Source organism: Sminthopsis crassicaudata, chromosome 3 (assembly GCF_048593235.1).
Source record: "Sminthopsis crassicaudata isolate SCR6 chromosome 3, ASM4859323v1, whole genome shotgun sequence".
NCBI lineage: Eukaryota > Metazoa > Chordata > Mammalia > Dasyuromorphia > Dasyuridae > Sminthopsis > Sminthopsis crassicaudata.
In genome coordinates this window covers 646400149-646427401 of record NC_133619.1, presented here as the reverse complement: position 1 = coordinate 646427401, position 27253 = coordinate 646400149, and the positions used below count along the sequence as shown (strand labels likewise).

Below are 27253 nucleotides of genomic sequence, written 5' to 3'. Positions count from 1 at the left end.
CATTAAGTAGCAAATTCCTTTGCTGCCGAACCCTGCCCTTGGTTACTTTGGGGAAGGAAGGAGAAAGAGAAAAGGAACTGCCCTATCTCGGTTTAGAACCTCAGTTTACTCCTCATCAGTCTTACACACTTGTAAGGGACCTAGAACCGATCTTCTCTGTGCGGAAGGGAGCCGCCCTAATGTCAGTCATCTCCAGGATGTGGTTCCCGGTAGACTAATAGAGCTACGTGTCGGTAGATGCGTGGAACTATGAGTTGCTTGGCCATATAAGGAGAAAAACGGCTAGGCATTGCTAAAGGAGCTGGCCCCGCCCACGATGGGAGGAATGGGGAGGGTCCAAGAAGATTCTGTATAAAAGTAGGGAACAGCAACCGCTCGGGGAGACATTTTGGGGAGCAGACAATAAAGAACAGCTCTGCTACATGTTGGCTCTCTGTTTGCTTATTCCCCGCTCCTGTCTCCAGAGCGGGGCCGGAGACGTCCAAAGGCTGGTGATAGCGTGAAGCGCGCAGTAAGAAACTTTCAGTTTCCAGTGAAGCTGCAGGGAAGCAGACCCACAACACACACTATGATCAGGATCAGTGCTCTTTGGAGGGCTGTGGGAATGATTGGAAAGGAAAGATAATTAAATTCTCACAGCAATTTCTCATACCAGTGAAGAGGTACTGGACTTGCATTCAGGAAAACCAGAGTTTATATCCCATCTCAGACATTTACTAGATTGCCCAATGTGGGGCAAGGACTTTTGCTTATCCTGACTCTGGCTGATTCTGAGCCCTTCAGAGGAGCTAGCCTGGACATTAACATTTTGGTGCCTGAACAGGGACCCATGTTGGGTGCCAAATTGTAGTGTCCTGTTGTCTCTAGATTTGCAATCGTTCTCTGGGAGGAAGTTTCTTTTTTGTAAAATCTTTTGTCCTTGTCTTGTCCTTCTCCAATCCCGACTGCTTCTCCAAATGCAATGTTGCCTCTTTTTATTCTCCCAGAGAATGGGCTTGTGGGTACTCCCAGGGGCTTGTGGGAATTATTTACAAGCAAAGAACTTGCTGCTTTTAAAGATGTGAATTCTTTGAGCTAGAGAATTGTTAAGTACCAACTTAGCACTTAGTAAGAACCTAACACCTTATCTTACCAGGTGACCTTCAGAATCCTCCTCCGGTAATTCAAATGCAAGAGATTGTTACTTAGCATGATGCTGTTAGAGTGTCCAGATTTCATAGGCATACAATGAAGTCAGCATAATGGCTCTGCAATCCTTCAGTTTGGTAGGCAGTCTAATTCTTCTCTCCTACTTTTCCTTCAGAGGATCCCAAACACAAGCCTCAAAATCTCCTGTCACCATGGTATTACTGTCTGTCTTCTTGAAGCTCAGATACAGTTTCTGTAACAAATTTGAATGCATTTGGAGTATCCATTTATTATTGATATTGATTTGTCATCTCTAGTACCTTTCAGCATAACATAGTTTCCTTGTTTATGTGTTTATATTTTTGAATGTTTACTTTTGCTTTGTCTGATAGCATGATGGTGTTGGGGGGATTTCTAGGTTTTATGGTGTATGAGACCAGGCTCGGGTGAAGTAAAAGAATTTACTCAATTAAAAGTAAAAAATAAAAAGTTTTTATTTTAAATCACCAAGATATCTCAGCGGACAGGAACTCCCAGATGGGATTAGAGAGTTCTGTCTGTTCTGCCCCCCCCCCCCCCCCTTGTACAGTCCGAGTACTTAGTTATAGGATCAGAGTTAGGTCTTCAGGGCTTTTGAGACAATACAGAGGTTTTGGGGTTTGAATAGGCTTCAGTAAGGTTATAGAAAGTTTGATATTTTGATAGTTCAAATTATATAAAGCAGTGGTACTTAACATTAATTCAGTTCTATTGAAAGTTAAGTAGGAGTACTTAGCTTTAGTTCAGCTCTACAGAAAACTTGGGTAGTGTCTGCTGAACTCTATAGAAAGGTAAATTGTGGTACTTAACAGAGGTGGGGTCAGGCTGACTTCTGGGTCAGGATAAGGTTGAAAGTCAAAATAACTTTTTTAGGGTCTCCAACCTCAGTTTCCCTGTTCAATGGCAAATTGCTTTTTTGTTGTTGTTTTTCAAATTCACTTGATGAATAATAGTTTTTCCTTTTCCCCAGTTTTATTTTGTGTATATATTTGTTATTTAAATGTGATTCTTGAAAGCTTTAGAAAGCAAGATGTTTTTTTTAAATCCAATCTGACATTCTTCATTTTATTGAATTGTTTGAGCCATTAACATTTCAAGCTGTAAGAGTTAAGTTTATATTTTCCTTTCACTGTTTCTTAATTGAGGGAAGAGAGTATCAACTTTTTATTTCCCCCTCTTCTCTTGTAAAAATAGTGTTAAATGCCTTTGGTTACTTTCATCTTTTTTAGGATGGCCTGTTCCCAGGGACTCTCTTCCTCTCACTTCAGATACTTTTTTTTTATTTGTTAGCTCTTTGTCATTTAGAGTTGAGTTTACTAGTTCTTCTCACCTATTTTTATCTAGTTATATATTTCTTCCTCTTCTTTTTTCCTCTTAGTCAAATAGATTGCCTCTTACTCTTTTTCCATTCAACTAGTCCAGTTCATTCATTTATTATTAGTTTTTGGTTTTTGAGTATTCTCTCACTCTCACCATTTTTCTCTCTCTTTTCTATTTAATCTAGATCCTCATTTCTGATTCATGATTCCTATTATTCATCTCTTTTCTTTGTATTCTTCATACAATGAAAACTTCCAAAATATCTATTCAATTTTCTACCCTCTAAGCACTTTCTTTCCTGGCCATGTATTTCCCTTTTCCATTGGGTCTCACTCTCAGAACAATATCAGATATTACAAGAGGATATTACCTCTTGGGAGTGCTCTTTCTGCACCTCTTCTGTTGACCTTTCTACATTTTCCTGATAATATCCTCCCTGTGTCCATGCTCTCCCACTCTTTCTGGTACTAGTTACACACAAAGATTCCAACTCCTCCTTCCAGAATGGGAATATTTTTCTGATATCAAATACTCCAGAACTCATCCACTTTAGGGAGCTCATTTCCCTTTACCTATTGGAGTATTTATCAGTGGAAGCCTCTCCCACCTCCAAAGTAAGTTCTCCTTCCTTCCTCCCCTTTCTAATCTTTTCCTCCTTCTCTCCTCCTACACCTACTCCCCTGTAGGCTCTTGCCTTTCTTAGAAATCACTCACACTGCGTTTCCCTTGCTGCTAGACTTTGATTTGATCTGGGCATATCATTCATCTTATTATCCTTTTATTCCTCTTCCTCCTTTTTATGCACTCTCCCAAATTGTAATGTAGTGCCATAAAAGATGTATTCACCTGTAGATAGGCTTTCACCAAGTTCTGTTATGATATTCCTATTCAGCTTTTCACTGTTTAACCAGATTTCTATCTATCTCTACCCTATCCCCTTGTAACCATTTAGAAGAAAGTCTCTTACTGATTTTTCTGTTGTCACTCTATTGCTGCTGCTCTCTGCCTTCTTCACATATTGGCTCCTCTTCCATTTCTATTGTTTGAGATATTCAAAAAACAAATAATCTCTTTAGTTCTGGTTTTCTTTTCATAGTTGTTGTTTTTTTTTTTTTTTTTTTTTTTCAAGAGAAGAGACTTACAGCAAAGAGTTCTATTAGAAATGCTAACCATACAGTAACAGGAATGATGGATTCAGAATGCAAAATTTGGACATGGCCAGTATCTGAATTTATTTTACTTGACTAAACATATTTGGAAGAAGGAGATAGTTATCGTGTCCAGTGTAAAGGAAACATGAGGAAGAGAAATTTTAAATAAAAATTCCTTGGATTAAAAAGAAATATTTCATTATCCTGAATGTTATCATGTTAGATTTAGAGATTTAAGAGAGTGAGAATGTGGAGGTAAAAATTTTAGTTCTCCTCCCTCTTCTCATTCTCAAAGAAACATATGCATACATAAAATTCATTAATTTGTCCACCCATCATGTTAAATATAGCATTTAGCATTTATTAATTATCAACAATTTCTAATAGCTGCTTCAAAGGGACTGTGAAATGGAAATCATTGGACTCCAGTGAAGAGGGAACCCCAATACTGAAAATCCTTAAAGGAGAAAATCTTTGATTCTGCCACATTGAGGGGACTACACTCCAAGCACACACAGTTTCATCAATGTTATCTGGGTGAGGTCAGCTCAGTCCCCAAACCCATTGAATTCAATTAAAATTCTAAGCATAGTTGAAATCCAGCAAGGAGCCTACCTGGGCTCCACCCATGAGCCTCCTTGAACTTGTAGCCAAAGCTCCCTATTATTTTTTAATTAATTATGCATTAATTTTATGCATAAGTAATTTTCCAGCATTGACAATTGCAAAACCTTTTTTTTCAACTTTTCCCCTCCTTACCCCCACCCCTTCCCCCAGATGGCAGATTGACTAATACATGTTAAATATGTTAAAGTATAAGTTAAATACAATATATGTATACATATCCAAACAGTTATTTTGCTGTACAAAAAGAATCGGACTTTAAAACAGTGTACAATTAGCCTGTGAAGGAAATCAAAAATGTAGGCAGACAAAAATATAGGGATTGGGAATTCTATGTAGTGGTTTATAGTCACTCCCAGAGTTCTTTCACTGGGTGTAGTTCATTACTGCTTTATTGGAACTGATTTGGTTCATCTCATTGTTGGAGATGGCCACATCCATCAAAATTGATCATCATATAGTATTATTGTTGAAGTATATAATGATCTCCTGGTCCTGCTCATTTCACTCAGCATCAATTCATGTAAGTCTCTCCAGGCCTTTCTGAAATCATCCTGTTGATCATTTCTTACAGAACAATAATATTCATACACCACAATTTACTCAGGCATTCTCCAATTGATGGACACCAACTCAGTTTTCAGTTTCTGGCCACTACAAAGAGGTCTGCCACAAACATTTTGCACATACAGGTCCCTTTCCCTTCTTTAAAATCTCTTTGGGATATAAGCTTAGTAGTAATGCTGCTGGATCAAAGGGTATGCACAGGTTTTTTGTTTATTTTTTGTTTTTTTTTGTTTTTTTTTTTTTGAGGCTGGGGTTAAGTGACTTGCCCAGGGTCACACAGCTAGGAAGTGTTAAGTGTCTGAGACCAGATTTGAACTCCTGTCCTCCTGAATTCAAGGCTGGTGCTCTATCCACTGCGCCACCTAGCTGCCCCGGCTGTGTATGCATAGTTTGATAGCTCTTTGAGCTTAGTTCCAAATTGCTCTTCAGATGTATTCATAATTCTACCAACAATGTATCAGTGTCCCAATTTTCCCACATCCCCTCCACCATTCTGCATTGTCTTTCCCTGTCATTCTAGCCAATCTGACAGGTATGTAGTGATATCTCAGAATTGTCTTAATTTGCATTTCTCTGATTAATAATGACTTGAAGCATCTTTTCATATAAAAGCTCCCTATTATAAAAGAGCCAAACTAAAACCCTCTCTTGGCAGAGGTTCCAAATATGCCAGCTATACCAGGTTTAGCATCCCAAGGAGCTTCTGCCCACTGGAATACTGTTTCTGGTGCCCTCTTTTCTTTACCTAACATCTTTTACTAACTAGACTTTAAACTTACTTCCAATCCCCATAATAAACCTCTTTTATCAATCTAGGTTTTGGGATAAATTCCTTTACACAGGACTCTTGCATCGAGAGAAGGGAATCCCAGAACTCCCTACCCTTGCGCTGTCACTAGACATCATTTAGACCTTATTTAATTCCCTGACCTTCAGAGATCCTTATTTCATTTGGGTACCCCAAATCTAAACCTCATCCTTTATGGTTCCCTGACTTGGAATCCTGAAAACTAGACATAATTTGGCGACCAAACTCAGAATCAATCTGTGTTTTGAGCCGTTCATTCAGTATTTTTCCGGGAAGAATATCTGAGTTCCTTCTTTTGTTTCACCCTATCTCTAAATGTAGTGAGCACCCAGACCTGGTCTGGGCTTTCCCCTGGAGTGGGGGTGGGGTGGAATATTTGGATTTTCTGACAAAAAGGCCCCTTTCTGTCACACTCTATTTTTAAAGATAGTGGGACCAGGATGAGCAGAGATGCTTGAAACTCCTTCTGCCCAGCCCCCCCCAGAGACAAAGGACCTTCTTTAGCATCTCAAGGCATTTCTAATCTTTTTTTTTTTCTCTCTCTCATCAGAAAGTCCTACACTCAGGCAGGAACTCTGAGACACAAGAGGAAATGTCTCTTTAACACCCCACCCCCAGACCAAGGACACACATGGCCATTCTGGGGGGGGGGTCCCAGGTCAGCATTTGCTTTGATCTGTTCTGGAGAGATAACTGGAAAAGCTTAAGAGGAGCTGTGTTTAGGCCCTTCTCCCACTCCACTGTTAAATACAATGGAGTGTCTAATGGTCAGGCTATAGCCATGAGGAGAAAGGTCACTGAATTGGGGTGATCTTGGAGATATGTCTCTGCCCAAGGCTGCTACTCCCTGAATAGGGGTGGAGCTCTCTCCTTCAGGACTTGCTCTCCCAGCAAGATTTGGGGCTTAGATGAGCTACCCACCCTCAAGTTCCAGCGTGGAATCACCAGAAGAGCCCTCACTATTTGGGACACACTGGTTAAGATGGCATCTCTTTCTCTCCCACCCTCCCTTTGGCCTTTCCTCCCTCTCCCCCATGGAGTGGGGATAACAAAACTCAAGGCCTTTTCAGATCTCTCCCATATGGCTTGGCAACCTGCCATTTAAATGCTCCTATCCTGTCCCCTTCTTGGGGTACTTGCAGTGGGGAAATTGGGGATTCATCTTAATCTCTCAAATCTCCAGAAAAGTTTTCACCAACTTTCAAAACAGAACTTTGCCAGCAATCTGGACATTTTAAACTTTGTCCCATACATTTTAAAACGGGACTTGCTTTCCCTGATTTGGTCATCCTGCCTGAGAGCAATGCTTCCTGTCATAGCCTTTTAACTGTAGAAGCCTCAAAATTATGCTTTTGCATGTTCATGGGGCTGTCTACAAGACAGAGGATTCCAAACTGATCTTGGTTTTTTCCCTAGCCTCAGGGCATTTCCTTAAACTTTTCTCAACCTGCTGGTGGAGAGATAAATAGCCTAGCTATCTCCTAAAACCTGGCTATGACTCTCTCTCGCTCTCTCTCTCTCTCTCTCTCTCTCTCTCTCTCTCTCTCAATCTCTCTCTCTCACTTACTTTCCTACCTAACTTTACATTTCAATCCTAACTCCTAATTTTCTCAGTCCTAAGACCTTTTGCTCTTAGCACACTCTCCTATTTTTGTGGATTGGCATTCTATGACCCTGCCAACAACTTAAGTTTTCTTTTCTATACTTCAAACCTGGCCAGGTTGCAACTTCAAGAAAGAACTTTGGAATGATGGCTGGGGAATAAATTCTGAATCATTGCAAATTACATTGTTAGAGTGAAGATAGCATCTTTCTTTCTTTTCTCTTCTCATTTCCTGACTGAAGCAGAAAATGAGGAGTTTAAGGGAGAGCCTGAACCTATTTAAAAACTCCTTAGCAATTTGGACTGATATTGGGGAATGGGAAAGTGGTTGAATTATTGTTAACATTTTAACTGTATCACTGTGTCTAAATAATTTTACTGTTGCTTTTGTAGGCTAGATTTGGTTATCTTTCAATATAAGATCTTAAGAACTTGTTTGGGTGAAATTCTGGTAACTTACTTGAAAGGGGTCACGTGTCTCCAATTAGTGTCTAAAAGCTTCAATGCCCCCAACCCACTAAAGGTTGGGTGAGGTAGGATCTTTTGTCTTAAACTCACCCACTGCTCTCTGCTAGCACCTAGTTAGCCTGGGGTGAAGGTTAGCTGCCTTCCCTCCCTCCTGCCTCTTGGAAAGTGGAGTGGGGGAAAGGGTGGCCACATGGAGCCCCCCCCCCCACACACACACACGCACTAAGTGGGTTGCAGATTCCTTTCTGCAGAGGCTTGGCTTTGGCAAAAGATTTCGAGATAGGTCGGCTTTTAAGTTAATTGACCTATTTTTAAGATTTGTTAAAATTGGGATTTGTTAAAACTGTTTAATTATTGCTGTATGTTTGAGGGAGACTTTAACTATTGCTGTATGTTAGAGGGATTTTTAGGATGTATATGAATTTTGATTCACTCTTGGGATTTATATGTGGAATGGTAATCTGATAATTTCTTTTCCGTGTAAAAAAGGGAGGAAGGAAATTGATTGAAACTGGTCAGAAAATTGGGAAAAATGGATATATTTTTCTTAGGCACTTCTGCCATGTCCCCTATTTCATTAGTTCAGATTAAATTGGAAGTAATTTAATTCCTTGCTTAAGATTTACCGGACTCTGATTTGTTGGGTTATGTTTTAACTTTGAATTCCCTTATTCTGCTGGAATTGCTCTGACAGACTCAGTTTTGGGGATTATTTTTTTAGAAACAACAAGAAATCAGACACCTGTCCTGGGACTGGCAGTCTCTCTGATCTGTTTCTCCATTCCTGTTACCCCAGTTCCTTAATTACTATTTCTGCATTTTGAAATTAAGACTCTAATAGTTTGGGTTTGTCTGTGTGTGGAATGGAGAGATAAGGTAAAGAACTTACGGGAATGTTTAGAATCTTTTTCTGTATTTTTGTCTTTTTTTATTATTATTATTATTTCTATGTCTCTGTGACCTACATAATATGGTGTGTGCTAGCCAATATTTACTTAAACTTCAGATACATTTACTTAACCAGAGATGACGTTTGTTCTTGTTCAATGTTATCAATATTTAGATTATTAAATGCTGTCAGCTCAGTAATCTGAAGTTTGAAGGCCTGATGGATGATTCCTCTCAGAATCAGGGAAACTGAAAATGTTCTGTTCTAATCTGCTTTTGGTATCTATTTCTTAATATTCCCCAACCTATAATGTAATCCTTTGTAACAGAAATTATAAAAATGGTATATCTCTACTACTTCTTTAGCCATTCTACTGTGAGCTTTCTCTCTTTCCCTCCTCATGGTGGAACTGCTCATTCTCATGAGAATTTATTAATAAACAATCGCTTTTATGATTTTTACTTCAAAAAGTCTCTTGAGTAGTCATTTTTGGATAGGAGTTCTATCCCTCACAGCTGTCTTGGTCTAACTGCATAATTTGTTCAGAAATATGTCTCCTAAGAGCAGCTCCTGTTCCATAGAAAGGGGACAGGTGGAGCTACTCCATGCCCCACTTTTTCCCTCTTTTGGAGCTCCTTACAGACTTGGGGTGCCCCTCTTAAAGCAGTAGGACTGCCTCAAGCTGCTACTCAGCAAAGGCTGAGTTTAATGCACAAATGACCATAGACCTCAAACTGTCCATCTCTGGCTGAGATGCTCCCCAACAGAGGACCTGAACAGGGAGGCCTGTGTGTCTCCCTAAATGAGGAATAATGTTTGATGCTAATAATTCTGGGGTTATCAGGGAGAAACTGATCCTTGCCACAAGTACTTGCATTTTTCTAATTTTATTGTCCTGACTTAGTTTCCCTAATTATCCTGACTCAGTCCTGCCTCAGTTTCCCTGCTTCACAGTTCTGCAAAACCTTCCCTTGCTCTTTATCAGAATACTTAATAAGGGTAAAAGATCTTCTGTTTTAGAATATCAGAATGTTTCTCCCCATCCCAAGCTATCCAAATGTCAGATACTGTCTTATCAAGATGCCTCTCCCCATGTCCAGGGTGTCTCCCCCTGATTGTCATCTCATGTTTGGAGGCTCACTCCATCCTGTCAGAGTCCCGTCCCACTCTCAGTACTCTGACTCCACCCCTGCCTCAGTCTAAGGATTTTAGTCTTTCTGATTTCCCATTTGGTGATTGTTCACCAGGTGTTTTTTTTTTTTTTTTTTGTTCGTTTGTTTGTTTTCAATAAGCCACCACCCCACCCTTTCTATAGTGAGGTGGGACAGCTCAACATCCCCAGACTTGGTTGACGCTGTCTAGAGCACCAATGCTCAGCAGAGTATTTTCTATAGAAACGTCTATGGTGAAAACTCCTGTGAAATTGACAAAAATTAAAGTTTTTGTCATATCTTTCTCTTTCTTGGGGACACCTGTAGAGAATGAAGAGCTATAGAATTGGCGTGCTTGGGCTTGTTCCCTTACCTTTAGGATGTCTCAATGTAAAGAAATACTTGGCTTGAAAAAATGCCTTAACCTCACAATTTGAACACTGATTAGATAATCTGAAAGGCTCCACCCATCTTGAAAGGAACTGCCTTTGCATTTTAACACTTCTGCCCTCAGACAAAAAGTGGCTAGTGAAACACACTCAGCAGACTAGTCTCTTTCAAAACTCCCAGCTTAATGAGACTTGGGACCCACCTAGACCCTCAGCCCTGGAAACAGCTATTTTTTGTTTTTTGTTTTTTTTTTCTTTAACTCTCTAACCTGAGACTCTCAGCTCTTTTCTTTCAGGGAAACTTCTGCCTCCTGAAACCTAGAGCGGAGCCCTTTTAATACAAATCTCCCCCAGACTTAGGCCTCTAGGTGCCACAGAAACTATCCAAGGAGACCCCAGTCTCTGTCTTGAATTCGAGCAGAAGGAACTGCCTTTCCACCATGACAGCAAACGCCAGGGGTTGAACTGATCCCCTAGCATCCTGCTCCCTGGTAGGAATTTAGGATCTGGCCCTGTTTCCCCTTTTATCCCAGGACAGTCCGAATGCCTCAGGGGCCGGTAAGCTGATATTTCTTTCTCTTGGGTCTTTGCTAAAATTAATTTGGAACTTAGCCTGCTTCAATTGGTATTACAATAAATTTTGTCCCATGACTTGGAGAGACTGCAAATTCTTTTAAGACACCTCACAACACTGGTCTTGATCCCCAACCTTTGGGGATCCTTTCTGAATTTCAACATATCCAATGTACCACCTAGCTGCTGCTCAGACAGCCATTTCTGAATTCAAAATTTGGAAAAATTTTAAATTACAATCACAAGAGATTTTCACCTCACATACCAAGTGAGCAAGATACATCAGAGCTTAGAGCTAGCTAAAATTATTATTACTCTCCTATTGCAATAATAGTTAAAAAGTTTACTAAGTCTTTTAAAAAAAGGACACTCAACTTAAAAAATTTTCATTCAACAGCCTTCTCTTGTATTTTTTCATAATAAAATTTCATACTGGTATAAAGATCGATCAGAAATTAAGAAGATAATCAAACTCTAGAATTCCATATTATGGAATTTCTAAATAACTAAGAATCAGGAGCTTTTTATATATGTGCTAACTTTGTATATTTGGAAAGAATAGCAAGTTGTACATGGCAGATTTGAAGTTCCATGGGCAATCATCTTTTTTTCTGTACTATATTATGGAAATGAGGCTTTCTTCAATAAATTTGTGTGGTACAGAAATGGTGAGGGGTCACCATTTAATAAAAAAGCTGGAGAGAGCTCTAGAGAAAAGCAAAGTTTATTGTACATTCTCTCAAGAAGGGCGTCCCACCCTTTGAGCAGACCATTGAAGAGAGGAAGTGCCTCCTGTGGGCAGGACAGCCCCTTTAATCCCTAATGAAAAACACCCCCTCCCACCACTGACCCTCATCCTCATTGGCTGAGAGTCTTACATTCTAAACTCGAGATCTGCCCATGAAATTGAACTTGACCAATAAGTACATAGTTGCCCATATTTGGCTGAAATAGGGAGATGATATCATGGGAGAGGAATGCAATTATGCCCTTGACTCAATGTTTAGAGTTCTTCAAGCCTACTCAAACTCTGAAGTAGATGAAGCCTTACTCGATTTTCACAACTGTCTTGAAAGATCTCACCTCATCTCATTCAAGTTGAAAACATTTTTTTAAAACATTGGGAAGCCAAGAAATAAATAGACATTATTACTGTATTAAATTACCAATATTAAACCAAGATTAAACATTTTGTGTAAAAAGGATAAACTAAATCATTTCTGATGAAATCAGAAGTAAAACAAGAATTGCCATTATTGGTGGTATTCTTTGATGTGGTGCTAAAAATACTAGCATGAAGAGGGGCTGTATGTTGTTCTTTGGGTGTACATCTCAGATTGTGTGTTCAGAAGTAATGAAGGCACTACAGAACCCTGATGTCTCTAATCAGCCAGTGGGGAAGATAGTGAGGATCATAGATGGACTCTAAGTCTCAAAAACCACAGACAAGGTGGCCATCCACCAAAATAGCTCACCAGCTTTTATTTTATATAAGGAAAGTTTCCATCTCTGATGTGATTCACTGATATATCAGTTTTTAAATTCTCAAGGATTAGCTAAAGGTGGTGGCTGTGTGTGAGCAGAACATTCATCTATATTCTCGTCCCTGAAAGGAAGAATTGGATTCAGAAGGTAAAAATGACCTGGGAAGAAAAACAAAAAATGCAAACAGTTTACATTCATTTCCCAGTGTTCCTTCTCTAGGTGTAGCTGGTTCTGTCCATCATTGATCAATTGGAACTGAATTAGATCTTCTCTTGCTGGATCAAAGGGTATGCACAGTTTCATAATTTTTTGGGCATAATTCCAGATTGCTCTCCAGAATGGTTGGATTTTTTCACAACTGCACCAACAATGCATCAATATCACAGTCTTCCCGCATCCCCTCCAACATTCATCATTATTTTCTCCTGTCATCTTAGCCAATCTGACAGGTGTGTAGTGGTGTAAGGATGCAGTTCCCACAAAACAAGAGAAGGGAATTGTAAGGGTCGTTTAAATGGGCGGCCTCAGCGCAACAGGAGATTTGAATGGCCCAGAAGTAATCTCTGTGGATATAGGACTGCCCTGTGGGTGGGATCCTGGCCATATTGAGATAGCTTCGTAATGGGTGATAGCTCTCTCACTGGTTGGCGGTGTATGTGACCTCACAGGCCCTTTATAAGCCCACTGCTTATACCTCTTTAACCTGGCTCTCTAGCCTGGGATGGCAGAGCCAAGCTGATGGATAGCCGAGAGGTAAGGAGTTTGGTAGTGAACAAGTGGATCTTCAGACCAGGTGTTCACTAGGGAGCTAACAAACCAGGGCATTAAGTCAGGGCATTATGTGAGTAGGCATAATAAAGGCTTTTAAGATTACATGTGGCTATTTTTGAGTACGCTACCGGCTATTAAACTATAATGGCCAGAGACATTTGAAGGCCTCAGAGGAGGTGAGCCGGGTAGAGTTGACACTGCAAAGGTCAGTGGTCAAAGGTACTCTGTTGGGCCTAGGACAGACTGGTAATAGTAACTGCCAGGAGGGCATGTTACATAGTGGTATCTCAAAGTTGTCTTAATTTGCATTTCTCTGATCAATAGTGATTTGGAACACTCTTTCTTATGAGTGGAAAGTTTCAATTTCATCATCTGAAATTGTTCATATCCTTTGACCATTTATCAATTGGAGAATGGCTTGATTTCTTATAAATTAGAGTCAATTCTCTATTTATTTTGGAAATGAGGCCTTTATCAGAACTTTTAACTGTAAAAATGTTTTCCAAGTTTTTTGCTTCCCTTCTAATCTTGTTTGCATTAGTTTTGTTTGTACAAAGGCTTTTTAATTTGATGTTATAAAAAAAATTTCTATTTTGTGGTCAATAATGATCTCTGGTTCTTCTTTGGTCACAAATTCCTTTCTCCTCCACAGGTGAACTATTCTATGTTCCTCTAATTTATTTATGATCTCGTTCTTTATGCCTAAATCATGGACCCATTTTGATCTTATCTTGGTATATGGTGTTAAGTGTGGGTTCATGCCTAATTTCTGCCATACTAATTTCCAGTTTTCCCAGCAGTTTTTTTTTTTTTTTCAAATAATGAATTCTTATCTCAAAAGTTGGGATCTATGGGTTTTTCAAACACTAGATTGCTATAGTTACCGACTATTTTGTCCTGTGAACTTAGCCTATTCTACTGATCAACTAATCTATTTCTTAGCCAATACCAAATGATTTTGGTGACTGCTACTTTATAATATAGTTTTAGATCAAGTACAGAGAGAATTTCTTTCTTTCTTTCATTAATTCCCTTGAAATTCTAGACCTTTTGTTCTTCCACATGAATTTTGTTATTTTATTATTATTATTATTATTATTATTTTTTGGTCATTAAAATAGCTTCTTGGGAGTCTGATTGGTATGGCACTAAAAGATTAGTTTAGGCAGTATTGTCATCTTTATTATATTTGCTCGGCCTATCCAAGAGTACTTAATATTTTTCCAATTATTTAAATCTGACTTTATTTGTGTGGAAAGTGTTATTTTGCTCATATAGTTCCTGACTTTCCTTTGGTAGATTCCCAAATATTTTGTGCTACAGTATTCTGATTGGAATTTTTCTTTGTATCTTTTGTTCTTGGATTTTTTGATGATGTATAAAAATTTTGAGGATTTATGTGGATTTATTTTATATCCTGCAACTTTGCTAAAGGTGTGGATTATTTCTAATAGCTTTTTAGTAGAATCTCTGGGGTTCTCTATACCATCATGTCATCTGCAAAGAGTAGGAATTTGGTTTCCTCATTACCTATTCTAATTCCTTTAATCTCTTTCTCAACTCTTATTGCTGAAGCTAGCATTTCTAATACAATATTGAATAGTAATGGTGATGATGGGCCACCATATTTTACTCCTGATCTTATTGGGAATGGTTCTAGTTTATCCCCATTACATATGATGCTTACTGATGGTTTTAAATAGATGTTATTAATTATTTTAAGGAAAAGTCAATTCATTCCTATACTCTCAAGTGTTTTTAATGGGAATGGATGTAGGATTTTATCAAATGCTTTTTCTGCATCTATTGAGATGATCATATGATTTTTGTCAATTTTGTTATTGATATAGTCGATTATACTAATAGTTTTCCTCATATTGAACCAACTCTGCATTCCTGGTATAAATCCCACTTGGGCATAGTGTATTAGCCTGGGGATGATTTTCTGTAATCTTTTTGCTAATATTTTATTTAAGATTTTAGCATCAATATTCATTAGGGAGATTGGTCTATAATTTTCTTTCTCTGTTTTCAACCTACCTGGTTTAGGTATCAGTACCATGTCTGTGTGATAAAAAGAATTTGGTAGAACTCTTTCAATCCCTATTTTTTCAAGTAGTTTACATAGCATTGGAGTTAGTTGTTCTTTAAATGTTAGGTAGAATGCACATGTAAATCGATCTGGTTCTGGGGATTTTTTTCTTAGGGAGTTAGTTAATAGCTTGCTCTATTTCTTTTTCTAAGATGGGAGTTTAACCAATTTACTTCTTCCTCTGTTAATCTGGGTAAGCTATATTTTTGAATGTATTCTTCCATTTCATTTATCGAATTTATTGGAATTCTAGGGAATATGATTATAATTATTTTATCTGTGTGATATGTATGTACATTCCAGCTTTACTAAATGAACCATTGAGCAAATATTGAACAAACTACAGGAAGCTTGACATTATGAAAGTATTACATGGGAAATTAGTGAATTGTCTAAGAAACAACATAAAATAGCTGATTCTTATATTGACAGTATTGATCCTCATGATATTGCAGATTGTGGAACTGGATAAATCAACCCAATCCTTTTAACAGTGTATCCAGCTTGCTGTTGCATTTTCTGGCTTGGATATGTTTTGTTATCCTGGCATGTTTCCCCCTGCCCTGTTTTCTAAGACATGCTCACCACTCCTTAGATGAGCTTCAAGCATCCCTTCTTTATCTTAAGGTAGCACAGAAGAACAGGGAGAGGTTGAGGGCCAGCTCCAAGGAGGCAGAAGATTCAGAAAAGCTCAAGTTTTACCTGTAGCTTGTCTCTGTTCAATGGCTGTGAGAAATCAGGTGGGTGGCTGAATCCTCAGGGTGGTGACCTTTCTGTTCTGTCTCTTGGGATGGGATGTCCTTGGAGATTGCAAAGAAGGGAGGAAACTGCCTGTGTGATTTCATAGCTAATAGTCCCATGAGAAAAGACTAATGTTCTCAGGAAAACACACTATTATTGCCTTGGTGAAAGATATGTAAACCCTAATCCTCAGATGAATAAATGGAATTTAGTCTTATCTCCTACCTGACTTGTGTTTCATGTCAGCTTGTCCTCCAGCCCTTCCTTCACCAAGATCTAGTAGCTCACAGGGTGCCTGGCTGCTAGAGATGGATGAGCAGCAACATGAGATAATTCTAAGATAATCAACTGAATTCATGTTATTTGGCAATTTTATCTCATGTTTCAAAAACATTCTTTTTATTCTGATTTTTCTCATTTTGGAATTTCAGGGAAAATGTTTTCTCAGAAATACTGTTATTTTATCCAGCCACTCTGGAGAGCAATTTGGAACTATGATCAAGAAGTTATCAAACTGTGCATACGCTTTGACCCTTTGACTACTGGGCTTATATCCCAAAGAGATCTTAAAGAAGGGAAAGGACCTGTATGTGCAAGAATGTTTGTGGCAGCCCTCTTTGTAGTGGCCAGAAACTGGAAACTGAGTGGAGACCCATCAATTGGAGAATGGCTGAGTAAATTGTGGTGTATGAATATTATTGTTCTGTAAGAAATGACCAACAGGATGATTTCAGAAAGGTCTGGAGAGACTTACATGAACTGATGCTGAGTGAAATGAGCAGCACCAGGAGATCATTATATACTTCAACAACAATACTATATGATGATCAATTCTGATGGATGTAGCCATCTTCAACAATGAGATGAACCAAACCAATTCCAATAGAGCAGTAATGAACTGAACCAATTACACCCAGTGAAAGAACTCTAGGAGATGACTATTAATCAGTACACAGAATTCCCAATCCCTCTATTTTTGTTCACCTGCATTTTTGATTTCCTTCACAGACTGATTGCACACTACTTTAAAGTCTGATTTTTTTTTGTACAGCAAAATAACTATTTGGACATGTATACATATATTGTATTTAATTTATACTTTAACATAATTAACATGTATTGGTCAACCTGCCATCAGGTGGGGTGGGGTGAGGGGTAGGGAAGAGGGGAAAAATTAGAACAAAAGGTTTGGCAATTGTCAATGTTGTAAAATTACCCATGCATATATCTGGTAAATAAAAACTATAAAAAGAAAGAAAGAATGAAAGAAATATTATTTGAAAAATAATTTCTAGATATTATGTAAATGTGCCCTTAGAAAATGAACTCTTCTTTAGATCTGAACCCTGTAAAATTAATGTGAAAAACTGTAGCTAGAATATTTGAGAACTTACCTCTTTAACTGGTATGTTTTCCTTTAAAATGAGTATTAATTTTTTAAACCAAATAATAAATTCTTATTCCCAATTCTTTACTTTTTACATTTGTCAAATACAAGTTTATAATTTATATGATATTTCACACTGGGCTGCCAATCTGTCATAGTAATCCATTGAACAGTAACTATACATTACAAAGCTTGCTGATGTGGCAAAGTGATCTGTGAAAGACTAAGCAAGGTAAAGACTAAGGAGGAGTTTTCCTGGAACTGTAGCTTTAAACTATGGCACTCTTTTGGGGAGTCAGATTTCTAAAAAAGCTTCACTTCTCAAACTGACCCACACAATTTACCAATATGAGGTCAAAATAGAGACATAAGCCACAGATATTTTAAAAGAAAATCATATAACTTATCACACAGATGGAAAGCCAAAAAATTTAGGAATGAAGAAGAGAATTTAGAGGAAAATTAAATAATAAAAACAATTTAAAATCAGATTTAAAAATCTCTTAATCATTATTGAGAGAGAAAGGAGATTAAAACATTGGTTCCCCCCATTAAAAAGACTCTTCTTTGGACACCAAACTTGGGATTTCAGAGAAAAGCTCAAATCTATTTTCTGATCTTTATACACAATATAAAATTGCAATGTCTAATGAGATCTGTGCTATAGGAAGCAAGATTTTTACACAAAGAATGAGATTCAGGTGAAATCCTTTCTGCAAATACATTTTGTATAATGTTCTTTCCAGTGTGAAAATAATGACCCTTATCTTCCAGGTAAGGGCAAGTTTTCCTTCAGCATATTTGGCAATCTTCTCTCCGCTCAGTATCCTCAGATGTAAACTTAGAGATGAACCTGGGCTAAAAACCTTCTGGTGCCAAGTCCATAGGAGATTTGTTCCCAAGCAGAAAATCCTTACTGACTAACAAGCTCTGTCCTCCATTTTTATGGGTTTATCCATGATTTCAATCTTCTAGGAATTATCTAGGAAGGCAATTAAGAGATGAAGTGAGCCTGAATGTTTTTTCACATGGATTATATGAATGAGGTTTTACATCTAATATGGCAACTCTCCTGTCTAGTCACTTTACCATGACATTGATGCATTATTGATGGTGTTGTGAACAGAGCCAACCATTCTGGAGAACAATTTGGAACTATCCTCAAAAAGTCATCAAACTGTGCATACTCTTTGATCCAGCAATGTTACTACTGAGCTTATATCCCAAAGAGATTTTAAAGAAGTGAAAGGGATCTGCATGTACCAAAATGTTTGTGGCAGCCCTTTTCAGAGTGGATAGAAATTGGAAATTGAATGGATGCCCATCAATTGGAGAATGGCTGGATAAGTTGTGGTATATGAATGTTATGGAATATTGTTGTTCTGTAAGAAACGACCAGCAGGATGATTTCAGAGAGGCTTGGAGAGACTTACATGAAATGATGCTGGTGAAATGTGGAGAACCAGGAAATCATTATACACTTCAACAACAATACTGTATGAGGATCAATTCTGATGGAAGTGGATATCTTCAACAATGAGAAGATCCAATTCAGTTCCAAGTGGTCAATGATGGACAGAATCAGTTACACCCAAAGAAGGAACACTGGAAAATGCATGTGGACTACTTGTATTTTTATTTTTCTTCCCAGATTATTTGTACCTTCTGAATCTGATTTTTCTTGTACAACAAGAGATTTGTATGGATCTGTACACATATATTGTATTTAAGATAAACTTTAACATGTTTAACATGTATAAGACTGCCTGCCATCTAGGGGAGGGGATGAAGGGAAGGAAGGGAAAAGCTGGAACAGAAATGAGTGCAAGGGACAATGTTGAAAAATTACCCATGCATGTGTTCTGTAAATAAAAAGCTATAATAATAATAATAAAAACCTTTACTATGATCCAGACACTTAAAAGTTTTCCTCTAATGTGTATTCTCTGTTGTTAAGTAAGATTTGAGGTTTGTCTGGAGGTTTCTGTCCCAAATGAATTTTCTTATGTTTACCAAGACCTTTGCGCCGTGTGAAAGCCTTTCCACAGTCATTACATTCATAAGGCTTCTCTCCAGTGTGGATTCTCTGATGGGAAGTAAGACTGCTGCGCTGTGTGAAAGCCTTTCCACATTCATTACATTCATAAGGCTTCTCTCCAGTGTGGATTCTCTGATGTACTTCAAGGGAGGAGCGCTTTATGAAAGCCTTTCCACATTCATTACATTTATAAGGCTTCTCTCCAGTGTGGATTCTCTTATGTTCATTAAGATTGGAGTGAGATGTGAACGCCTTTCCACATTCATTACATTTATAAGGCTTCTCTCCGGTGTGGATTCTCTGATGTAGAGCAAGTTTAGAGATGCATCTTAAAGTCTTTCCACACTGATTACATTCATAAGGCTTCTCTCCAGTGTGGATTTTCTTATGTTCTTTAAGATTGGAGTGAGATGTGAAAGTCTTTCCACATTCACTGCATGCATAAGGCTTCTCTCCAGTGTGGATTCTCTGATGGATGGCAACATGGGAGCGTTGTGTAAAAGCCTTTCCACATTCATTACATGCATAAGGCTTCTCTCCAGTATGGATTCTCTGATGAACAGCAAGGTAGGAGCGATATATGAAAGCTTTTCCACATTCATTACATTCATAAGGCTTTTCTCCAGTGTGGACTCTCTGATGTTCAAGAAGACTGGAGCTCTGTATGAAAGCCTTTCCACATTCATTGCATTCATAAGGTTTTTCTCCAGTGTGAATTCTCTGATGTTGAACCAATTTGGAATAACATTGGAAATCTTTTCCACATTGATTACATATGTAAGATTGTTTTTCTGTGTAAATATTCTCTTGTTTAGCAGGAATAGACTGCTCTCTCAAAGTCTTTCCATGTTTCTTACATTCATAAGGTTTCTCTCCAGCATGGATTCTCTGTTGTATATTCTTGTCCTTAGCAATACTGGAACTCTGTCTTAAAGCTTTTTTGTGTGTATTCCATTCACAGTATTCCTCTCCAGTATGGTTTCTTTTTTGCTTAGCAACAACAGCCCTGTATTCACTATATTGAAAAAGGTCTTTCCATGAGATCATTTTCAGATCTGCACTCATCTCCTTCATATCAAACCATGTGTCTGCATCTGAAATAAACAAACACACACACGTATAAACATACCATCTAATGCTAGTTGATAATAAAATCATTGAATTTTAACTTCTCCAGGCAAAAAGTTTTCAAACTGAAATGGACAGATTCAATCATTTTTAAATGCTATTAACTCAAATCAATAAGGTGATTCAATTAACACAGAATTCCACACATAATACAATGACATTGGACTCCCACAGCAAAGCTGAGACAAAGAAAAAGTGAAGGATCTCATAATTTAGAAACCAGGGTATGAGCTCTGAATGGCTCAATAACCTGATCCAAATCCCTGCAGGAGAAATTAAAAATAGAACCTGGTAAAGGAGACTTCTCAATCTATAGCACTACATGATGAACTCCATTTTACTTCCAATCATTTTTTTCAAATTCAGTCTCAGGCACTGCCTAGCTCTGCACCCCTCAGAATGTGCTTCTTTGCCTGACTTTTCCTGTAGAGTGAAGGTAATAATTGTACCACTTCCCAGCTTGTTATGAACATCAAATGAGGTAATACCTATAAAACTCTTGGCATGCAGTAGGCACCAATGCTTGTTAATTACTATCATTTTCACTATGATTTTGATTCTCTCCACCTCAACTCTTCCTTCATAAACTTCCCTTCCCCTCTCTCTTTATATACATAAGTCTGTTCAATGTGATGCATTTCAATAAAAACACTTTCCTTTGCCTGGATTAGCTAAGAATAAGTTTTACAAGCTGCTGTTTACTCTCAAACCATCTCCAAGTTTTTATGCCAGATTTAAAACTTCTTGATAGCTTCTCTTTGTATACCCAGGGTTAATGGACAGAACAAGACAGGTACTTAATTGATGCTTATTGATTGATTCACATTCCCCAGAGCTGATCACATGGCCTAACCCCACTTCAGTGCTTGCTTGTGGGTCTCTCTGAGGGGCCAAATCTCTGTTTCTATTTTTGTCTCTTTCCTGCTCCCTCTGACCTATGAACAAATCCCATAATGAAGATAACAAAGTCCTAAGGCTCCTGGTCATGTTATGCAATAACCAGGAGTCTTTCCCTCCCGTATCCCTAACCTAAGGGATGCTGTCAGTTATGTAGTCAGTGACTTGGATTTAACTGAGGTAGGGCTGCACAAGGTCGCTGGCTTCATTTTCCCCACACACAGCCATCTGTGTTCAGTGGCCAGTTATAGATCAGGCTTACTGGGAATGGCTCTGGATGCAGATGGCAATGAAAGACCTGGGCTTTCTTAACGTAAAGTCTCCAACAGATCTCCTGTGACTAAAGGTGCCCCCATCCAGTGATTAAGGCTAGGGAGCAATGGAGGCAAAGAATCTGCTCTCTCACCTGGGCTAAAAAAAAGTCTCAAATAAAAAGGAATGAATGAATGACTCTGGGAAGAACCTCAGGGTTTCTGGCCAAAGCAGAAATGATGGCGATTTACACTTAGTCTAAGTCAATGGAGACCCAAATAAAGACCAAATGGATTTATAAAGGGATCTATGGGAGGTCAATGACAATCAGACTGATTGTGATTTAAACTTTCTTCCTTAAGAAAGGAATTGAGGAAACTGGGGAATTGAGGAAGAAAAAAGAAAGAAAAGAAAGAAAGAAGGTAAGAAAAGAACAGAGAAAGAGAGAAAAAGAGAGAGAAAAGAAGGTAAAGAAAGCAAGAATAAAATCTAACCAGGGATGGTTCAGTGGTGAAGAAAGAAAGGAGGGAAATGCTTTTAAGAACATTTGTAGGCAAGGGTATGTGATATCTTAGGTGGACAGAGGGAAGGAAGGAAAGAAGAAAAGAAAGAAGGAAACAGGCAATGAAGAAATAAGAGAGGGGAGAAAGAGAGAGAAGGGAGGGAAGGAGGCAGGAACTGGGTATTCTAATTCATTGATTCCAGCTTTTGGCCAGCTTTCCTCAGAGGTTGATACTTTTCTTATGTATCTGTGCTTAACCGTAGACTGTGGGGGGGAGTTGGCAGAGGATGAAAGCAGGGGAAAAGAATAAAGTAAAAGTGCACAACAGAGAACAAAAGAACAACTACAGGAAAGCAAAAAGCGATAGATAGTTATGAATACAATACCTTTCATTTATGGTTTGTGGAAATTTATTATTACAAATTTTGAATCCTCCCTTATGTTCTGCTGAAGATAAAACAGTTTTTAAAATTGTTCTTTTCTGTCTTTTTCTATTTTGTTTTTAGTTTTAAATAAATATTTTAAAAGTGCAAATAAATGCTTTTTGGCTTAAGGAAGGTCTAAGAAAAGTCATATTAGATAACCTGAGCTCTTTTTCATTGGTTATAGATAGTTGGAGCTCAAATTTCCAAAAAAGACTTTCACTAGGATCATTGATTCTTCATTAGAAGGGAATTGAAAGGCCTTGGAGTCCAAGCCACTCATTTTACAGATGAAGAGATTGAGGTTCAGAGATTCAGTGAGGTACTCAAGATCTCACTACCACAAGAAAATGGATTCCAAGACAATTTCCCTACCCCCATGCCCATCACATGAAGAAGTCTCCTGGGATACCAGCTTGCACCCCAGCTTGCAACTCACTCACCAGGACAGGAGTTCCTCAGGCCTCCTCTCTCCACATGGAAGATGAAATCTTCTCTGGCAACTGGAAGTCCTAGGCAGGGGGGAGATAGTGGAACTTGCCATTTATTCCTCATTGGAACAGGGCTGGGGTGTGAGGCCCACTGGGTGGTTCCAAGGACAACTCACATATGGTTTTTAGGGTGCTTATTGCCAGGGGAGGAGAGCAGAGGGGAAAAGAGGCCATGTAAGCAATCTGGAATCAGAAGTTCCTGATTTTGTTGCCTCCTTCCCAGCAGGGTGAACACATCCACGACCTCCATTTTCTGGACATTAGAAGCAGCTAGGAGCACAGATAAGGGAGCACCAGGCCTGCAGTCAGGAAGCCCTGAGTTCAAATTTGGGTTTAGATACATCCTGGCTGTGTGACTCTGGGCAAGTAATTTCATCTTTTTGCTTTAGCCTCCAGACCTGTAAAATGGGGATAAAGATGGTGCCCAAAACAAAGGGCTTTGGAGGGAATTAAGTGTGATAATAGGCATGAAGGAAGTTCTGAACAAATGCCTGGATCCCAGCAAATGTATAGAAAGACCTCCCTTCCCTTTTTCTCCTTTATCTGTACAGACCTTTGGGGGATGTATGAAAAAGGAATAAGGGCCCACTTGTTTTGGTGGGGATTTATGAGTTACACCACGGGCAGTGAGGTAAAAATTTATTTTTTTTACCCAAAAGAACATTGCAAAGACAAAGTGGTTCCTCCCAAGAGGTAGGGGGCTCCTTCGCCTATCCCAGTTTCAGTGAAAAGGGGCAGGACCAGTTTTCAGAAGGTTCACAGATACAACTGCAGGGTTCCCATTCTACAATGCAAAGACCACTCATGGAAGATTAGGAGGACCCAGTTTCTTGGGGACAGGAGGCAGCCCTTGGGCCTTTCTGAGAAATGGTAAAAGCCTGAAACTCTGCACCCTAGGGAGGGGATGGTGACACTCCTTTTGATGGCAGTTCCAGATCAAGGGAAGGGTTCCTTACCCAGGGAGAGCAAGTTCTCAGCATTCTCCAGCATGACCTCCTTGTGTAGCTCTTTCTCATCTGGGTCCAAAAGAACCCACTCCTCAGGGCTAAAGTCCACAGCCACATCCTTGAAGGTCACCAACTCCTAAAACACCAACACCCAGAGGACTCAACAGTTGAAGCATGACTCATAACTGACCTTATCCAATGCTCTTCAATTTACAGAAGGGACCTGAAGCATGCAGGAGGAATCTATCCAACCCTTTTACAATTCAGAGCCAGCACTGAAAGCAAAGTTCCCCAAAGACCAGTGGAATATAGAGAAACACATTTTATATTTTCTGGTGGAACAAAATTGAGAAATGTCTTACTAGGAAATTACTGCCTGTGGAATTAGGAAAGTTATGGGTTCTATCAGAGAGGGGAGGATTTTTGGAGGTGAAATCAGACAGTGCTATGTTAAGAAAGTGGCATGAAGTGTTTGTGTGAAGCCAGCAAGTATTATGTGCTATAGAGTTAAAACATTTCCGTGGTCACTGAGGAGAAGAAAAGATCTTGTGAATTTTCCAAAAGCCAGAAAATTAGGTCTTATCCAGATGAAAACACTATCCTTCCTTCCTAATAATATGTACTTTTCCAAATGTAAGTACAGATAGTTTTCAACACTCATTTTTGTAAGATTTTGTGTTCCAAATTTCAGAATCATACACTTAATGGATCTGGCCCAATGGTCATCAATTTACAAAAGCAAACTGAAGCAGAGAGAAGGAATTTACCCAAAGGTCACATTCTCTATGAGAACTTAGAAGCACAGCCCTACAAAGGCCTCCCACCTAACACTGTACACAGCTGGTGTGGCCACAGCTGCTGACATGTTGTCTTCTATGTTAGAATGGAAGCTTCTTGAGGGCAGGGACTGATTTTTGCTCCTTTCCATCTCTATATTCGCCCAGAGCCTCTTCCCTTTCTAAATGCCTGTTGCTTTGACCCAAGCAATGGAAAAGGGAGAGAAAAGCTTGGAATAAGCTGAGAATGATGGAGTTATTCTAGAAGTGCCTAATTGCAGCTGAGAAGTCTCAAGAGATAAAGAAAATAAAATGGAATAAAAGAAAACTTACTAGGAAGCAAAGAAACGCTGGACAGCTCCTGATCCATATGTAGCACTTATTGTGTAGGTTTATTTTACCAAATATGCTGTTATGTTCTGCTCCTTACCTGAAATTTTTTTCTTCTCTTATTTTGTATTTAAGGTTAATACAAATTACAATAGGGGCCACTAAATGGCACAGTGGATACAGCACTGGCCCTGAAGTCAGAAGGATCTGAGTTCAAATTCTACCTCAGACACTTAACACTTCCTAGCTGTGTGACCCTGGGTAAAGTCATTTAACTCCAATTTCCTTGGCAAAATAATAATAATAATACATACATATATATATATATATATATATATATATATATATATATATATATATATATATATATATATATGTGAATAACCACAAAAATGGTAAAGAGAAGGGATTGAAAGAGATTTGGGAAGATCCTTGTGGCCTGAGGAAGCAGGAGCTGAGCAGCAGCAAGAGGACAATTTCTCCTCTGCTCCCAGCCAGGGAAAGGACAACAGCTGGGGAAGCTTCCAACAGTTTCAAGGGTTTGAAGAAAGTCAGTGGCTACAGGAGCGAGCTTGGCCACAGGACAGAGTGCCTAGAAGGGGTGTGTGTGTGTGTGTGTGTGTGTGTGTGTGTGTGTGTGTGTGTATGTGTGTATCTATGTGAATGTGTGTGTGAGTGTCAGTATGAGTGTAGTGGGGAGATGGTGCTGGACTAATGCAAAGCCATGATACCTACAGGACAGACACTAATGAGTAAAGTGATCACCCTTGTCAGTGATTTATATTGAGGGAAAATTTAAACAAACAAGTGGGGGAAGCAACTGGGGGAAGGGGGTTAGTGCTCAAGATGCCAAAGGGACAGTGAATCAGTCCAAAACACAGCAGAGAGGAGGGCAGTGTTGTTATTACTGCATTCACTTTCCTGCCTATTTTGTAAAATAGGAATCCACAGAAAAGAGAGATGGCCAGCCTCACAGACCATCCTCCAGATCTGTGGAAATGGCCTCTTGGGCAGATGTTGCCACATCTGTGGGCAGAATATACTCACTTGTGGTGGAGCTCTGCACCTCTCAGGGGCCATTCCCTCTGACTCGAGGCTCCCTGCTTGGGCCAGGCCTTGGTCCTCTTCAGGCTGTTGGGGAGGGATGATCATAACTGAGCAGATGTTGTTCCCTTCTTTTCCTGGACAGGGAGCTAGCCTATAGGAAATTAACGAGGGTGAGATTCCAAGGGAGTTACTAAGCCCCTGGCCCTGCCCTTAAGGCAAAGACCCCAACCAAGGGGGAGGGAGGCTGAAAGGAGGGACGGGTTGAAAAATGAAAATGGTGGAGTCAAGATGGGAGAGAAAAGGCAGGATATTGCCTTAACTCTCTCTAGTTTCCTACGGAATAACTTTCAATTAAGAGTGGAATGACAGGACCTACAAAAGGATGGCAAGAAACCATTTTCTAGCCTTAGATAATTGAGAAGAACTGCAGAAAAGGTCTGTCTCACTTGGGTAAAAGAGGAACAGAGCCCCAGCACAGATTAACAACTGAGGCCCAGTGGTCCCTGGCAAGCAAAGATTGGGAAGTTAGTTAACTGAATTGGTTCAGAAGAGAACAGGGTGGTGAGGTACAAACTCACTAGCCTCACCTCCTCCTCCAGAACCCCCTGGCTCCAGTGGCCAGATATAGATCAGGATGACTGGAGATGACCCTGGAAGCAGTGAAGGCCTTGACCTTAAGGTAAGCCCTTAGTCTGAAGGAGGCAACATCCATTGAGTGATTAAAGTTGGGGAAGAAATGAAGCCAAGAATGTTCTCTCCCAGTCAAAAACAACAACTCTGGGAGAGAAAGGTCTCCAGGGCTATTGGCCACAGGGGCAGTCAGGAGTTTACATAGAAGGGACAGGGAATAAGATGACTAGGTGGGATGGTATAAACTTGAAGATGAGCTCACCTTCTCTTTCTCCTACTTTTCTGACTCCCTTTCTCTCCCCCACCTTCCTGCAGACCCAAAAGGAAGGAGGGATTTAAAGCCTCAGATGGGATGAGAGCATGTACAATCTCAATATACCCTGTCAGAAACCTCCTTTCCAGTGATACTCACCCTTCCCCTCATCCCTTCTCCCCAATAGACATATTGTGTAGATAATAGTAAGGAGGTAAGGGCTCTGAGATGGAATACCCAGGGAAAGACCAGATGAAACCTAAGGCTGACAGACAATCTAGTCTGGGATTCAGCTCCCAGGACCTATGGTGAGGTAAAGGGCAGGGTACTGGGAAGTCTGAGTGAAAACGAAGA

General features: G+C 39.3%; 1 protein-coding gene across 2 annotated transcripts in view; it reads right to left on the bottom strand.

Annotated features, from left to right (window-relative positions):
• LOC141564989 (uncharacterized) overlaps positions 1-27253 on the bottom strand; it is a 138068-nt gene that overhangs the window by 27215 nt on the left and 83600 nt on the right. Inside the window, exon 6 of one of the 2 annotated variants that reach the window (XM_074307914.1) lies at positions 17676-19949. The exons of the other annotated variant lie outside the window; for it this stretch is intronic. Within the exon in view, the coding sequence (XP_074164015.1) occupies positions 19105-19949 (845 nt within the window). The 3' untranslated portion in view covers positions 17676-19104. Of the gene's footprint in view, positions 1-17675; positions 19950-27253 lie in introns of those variants that run through there. 2 annotated transcript variants of the gene reach the window in all.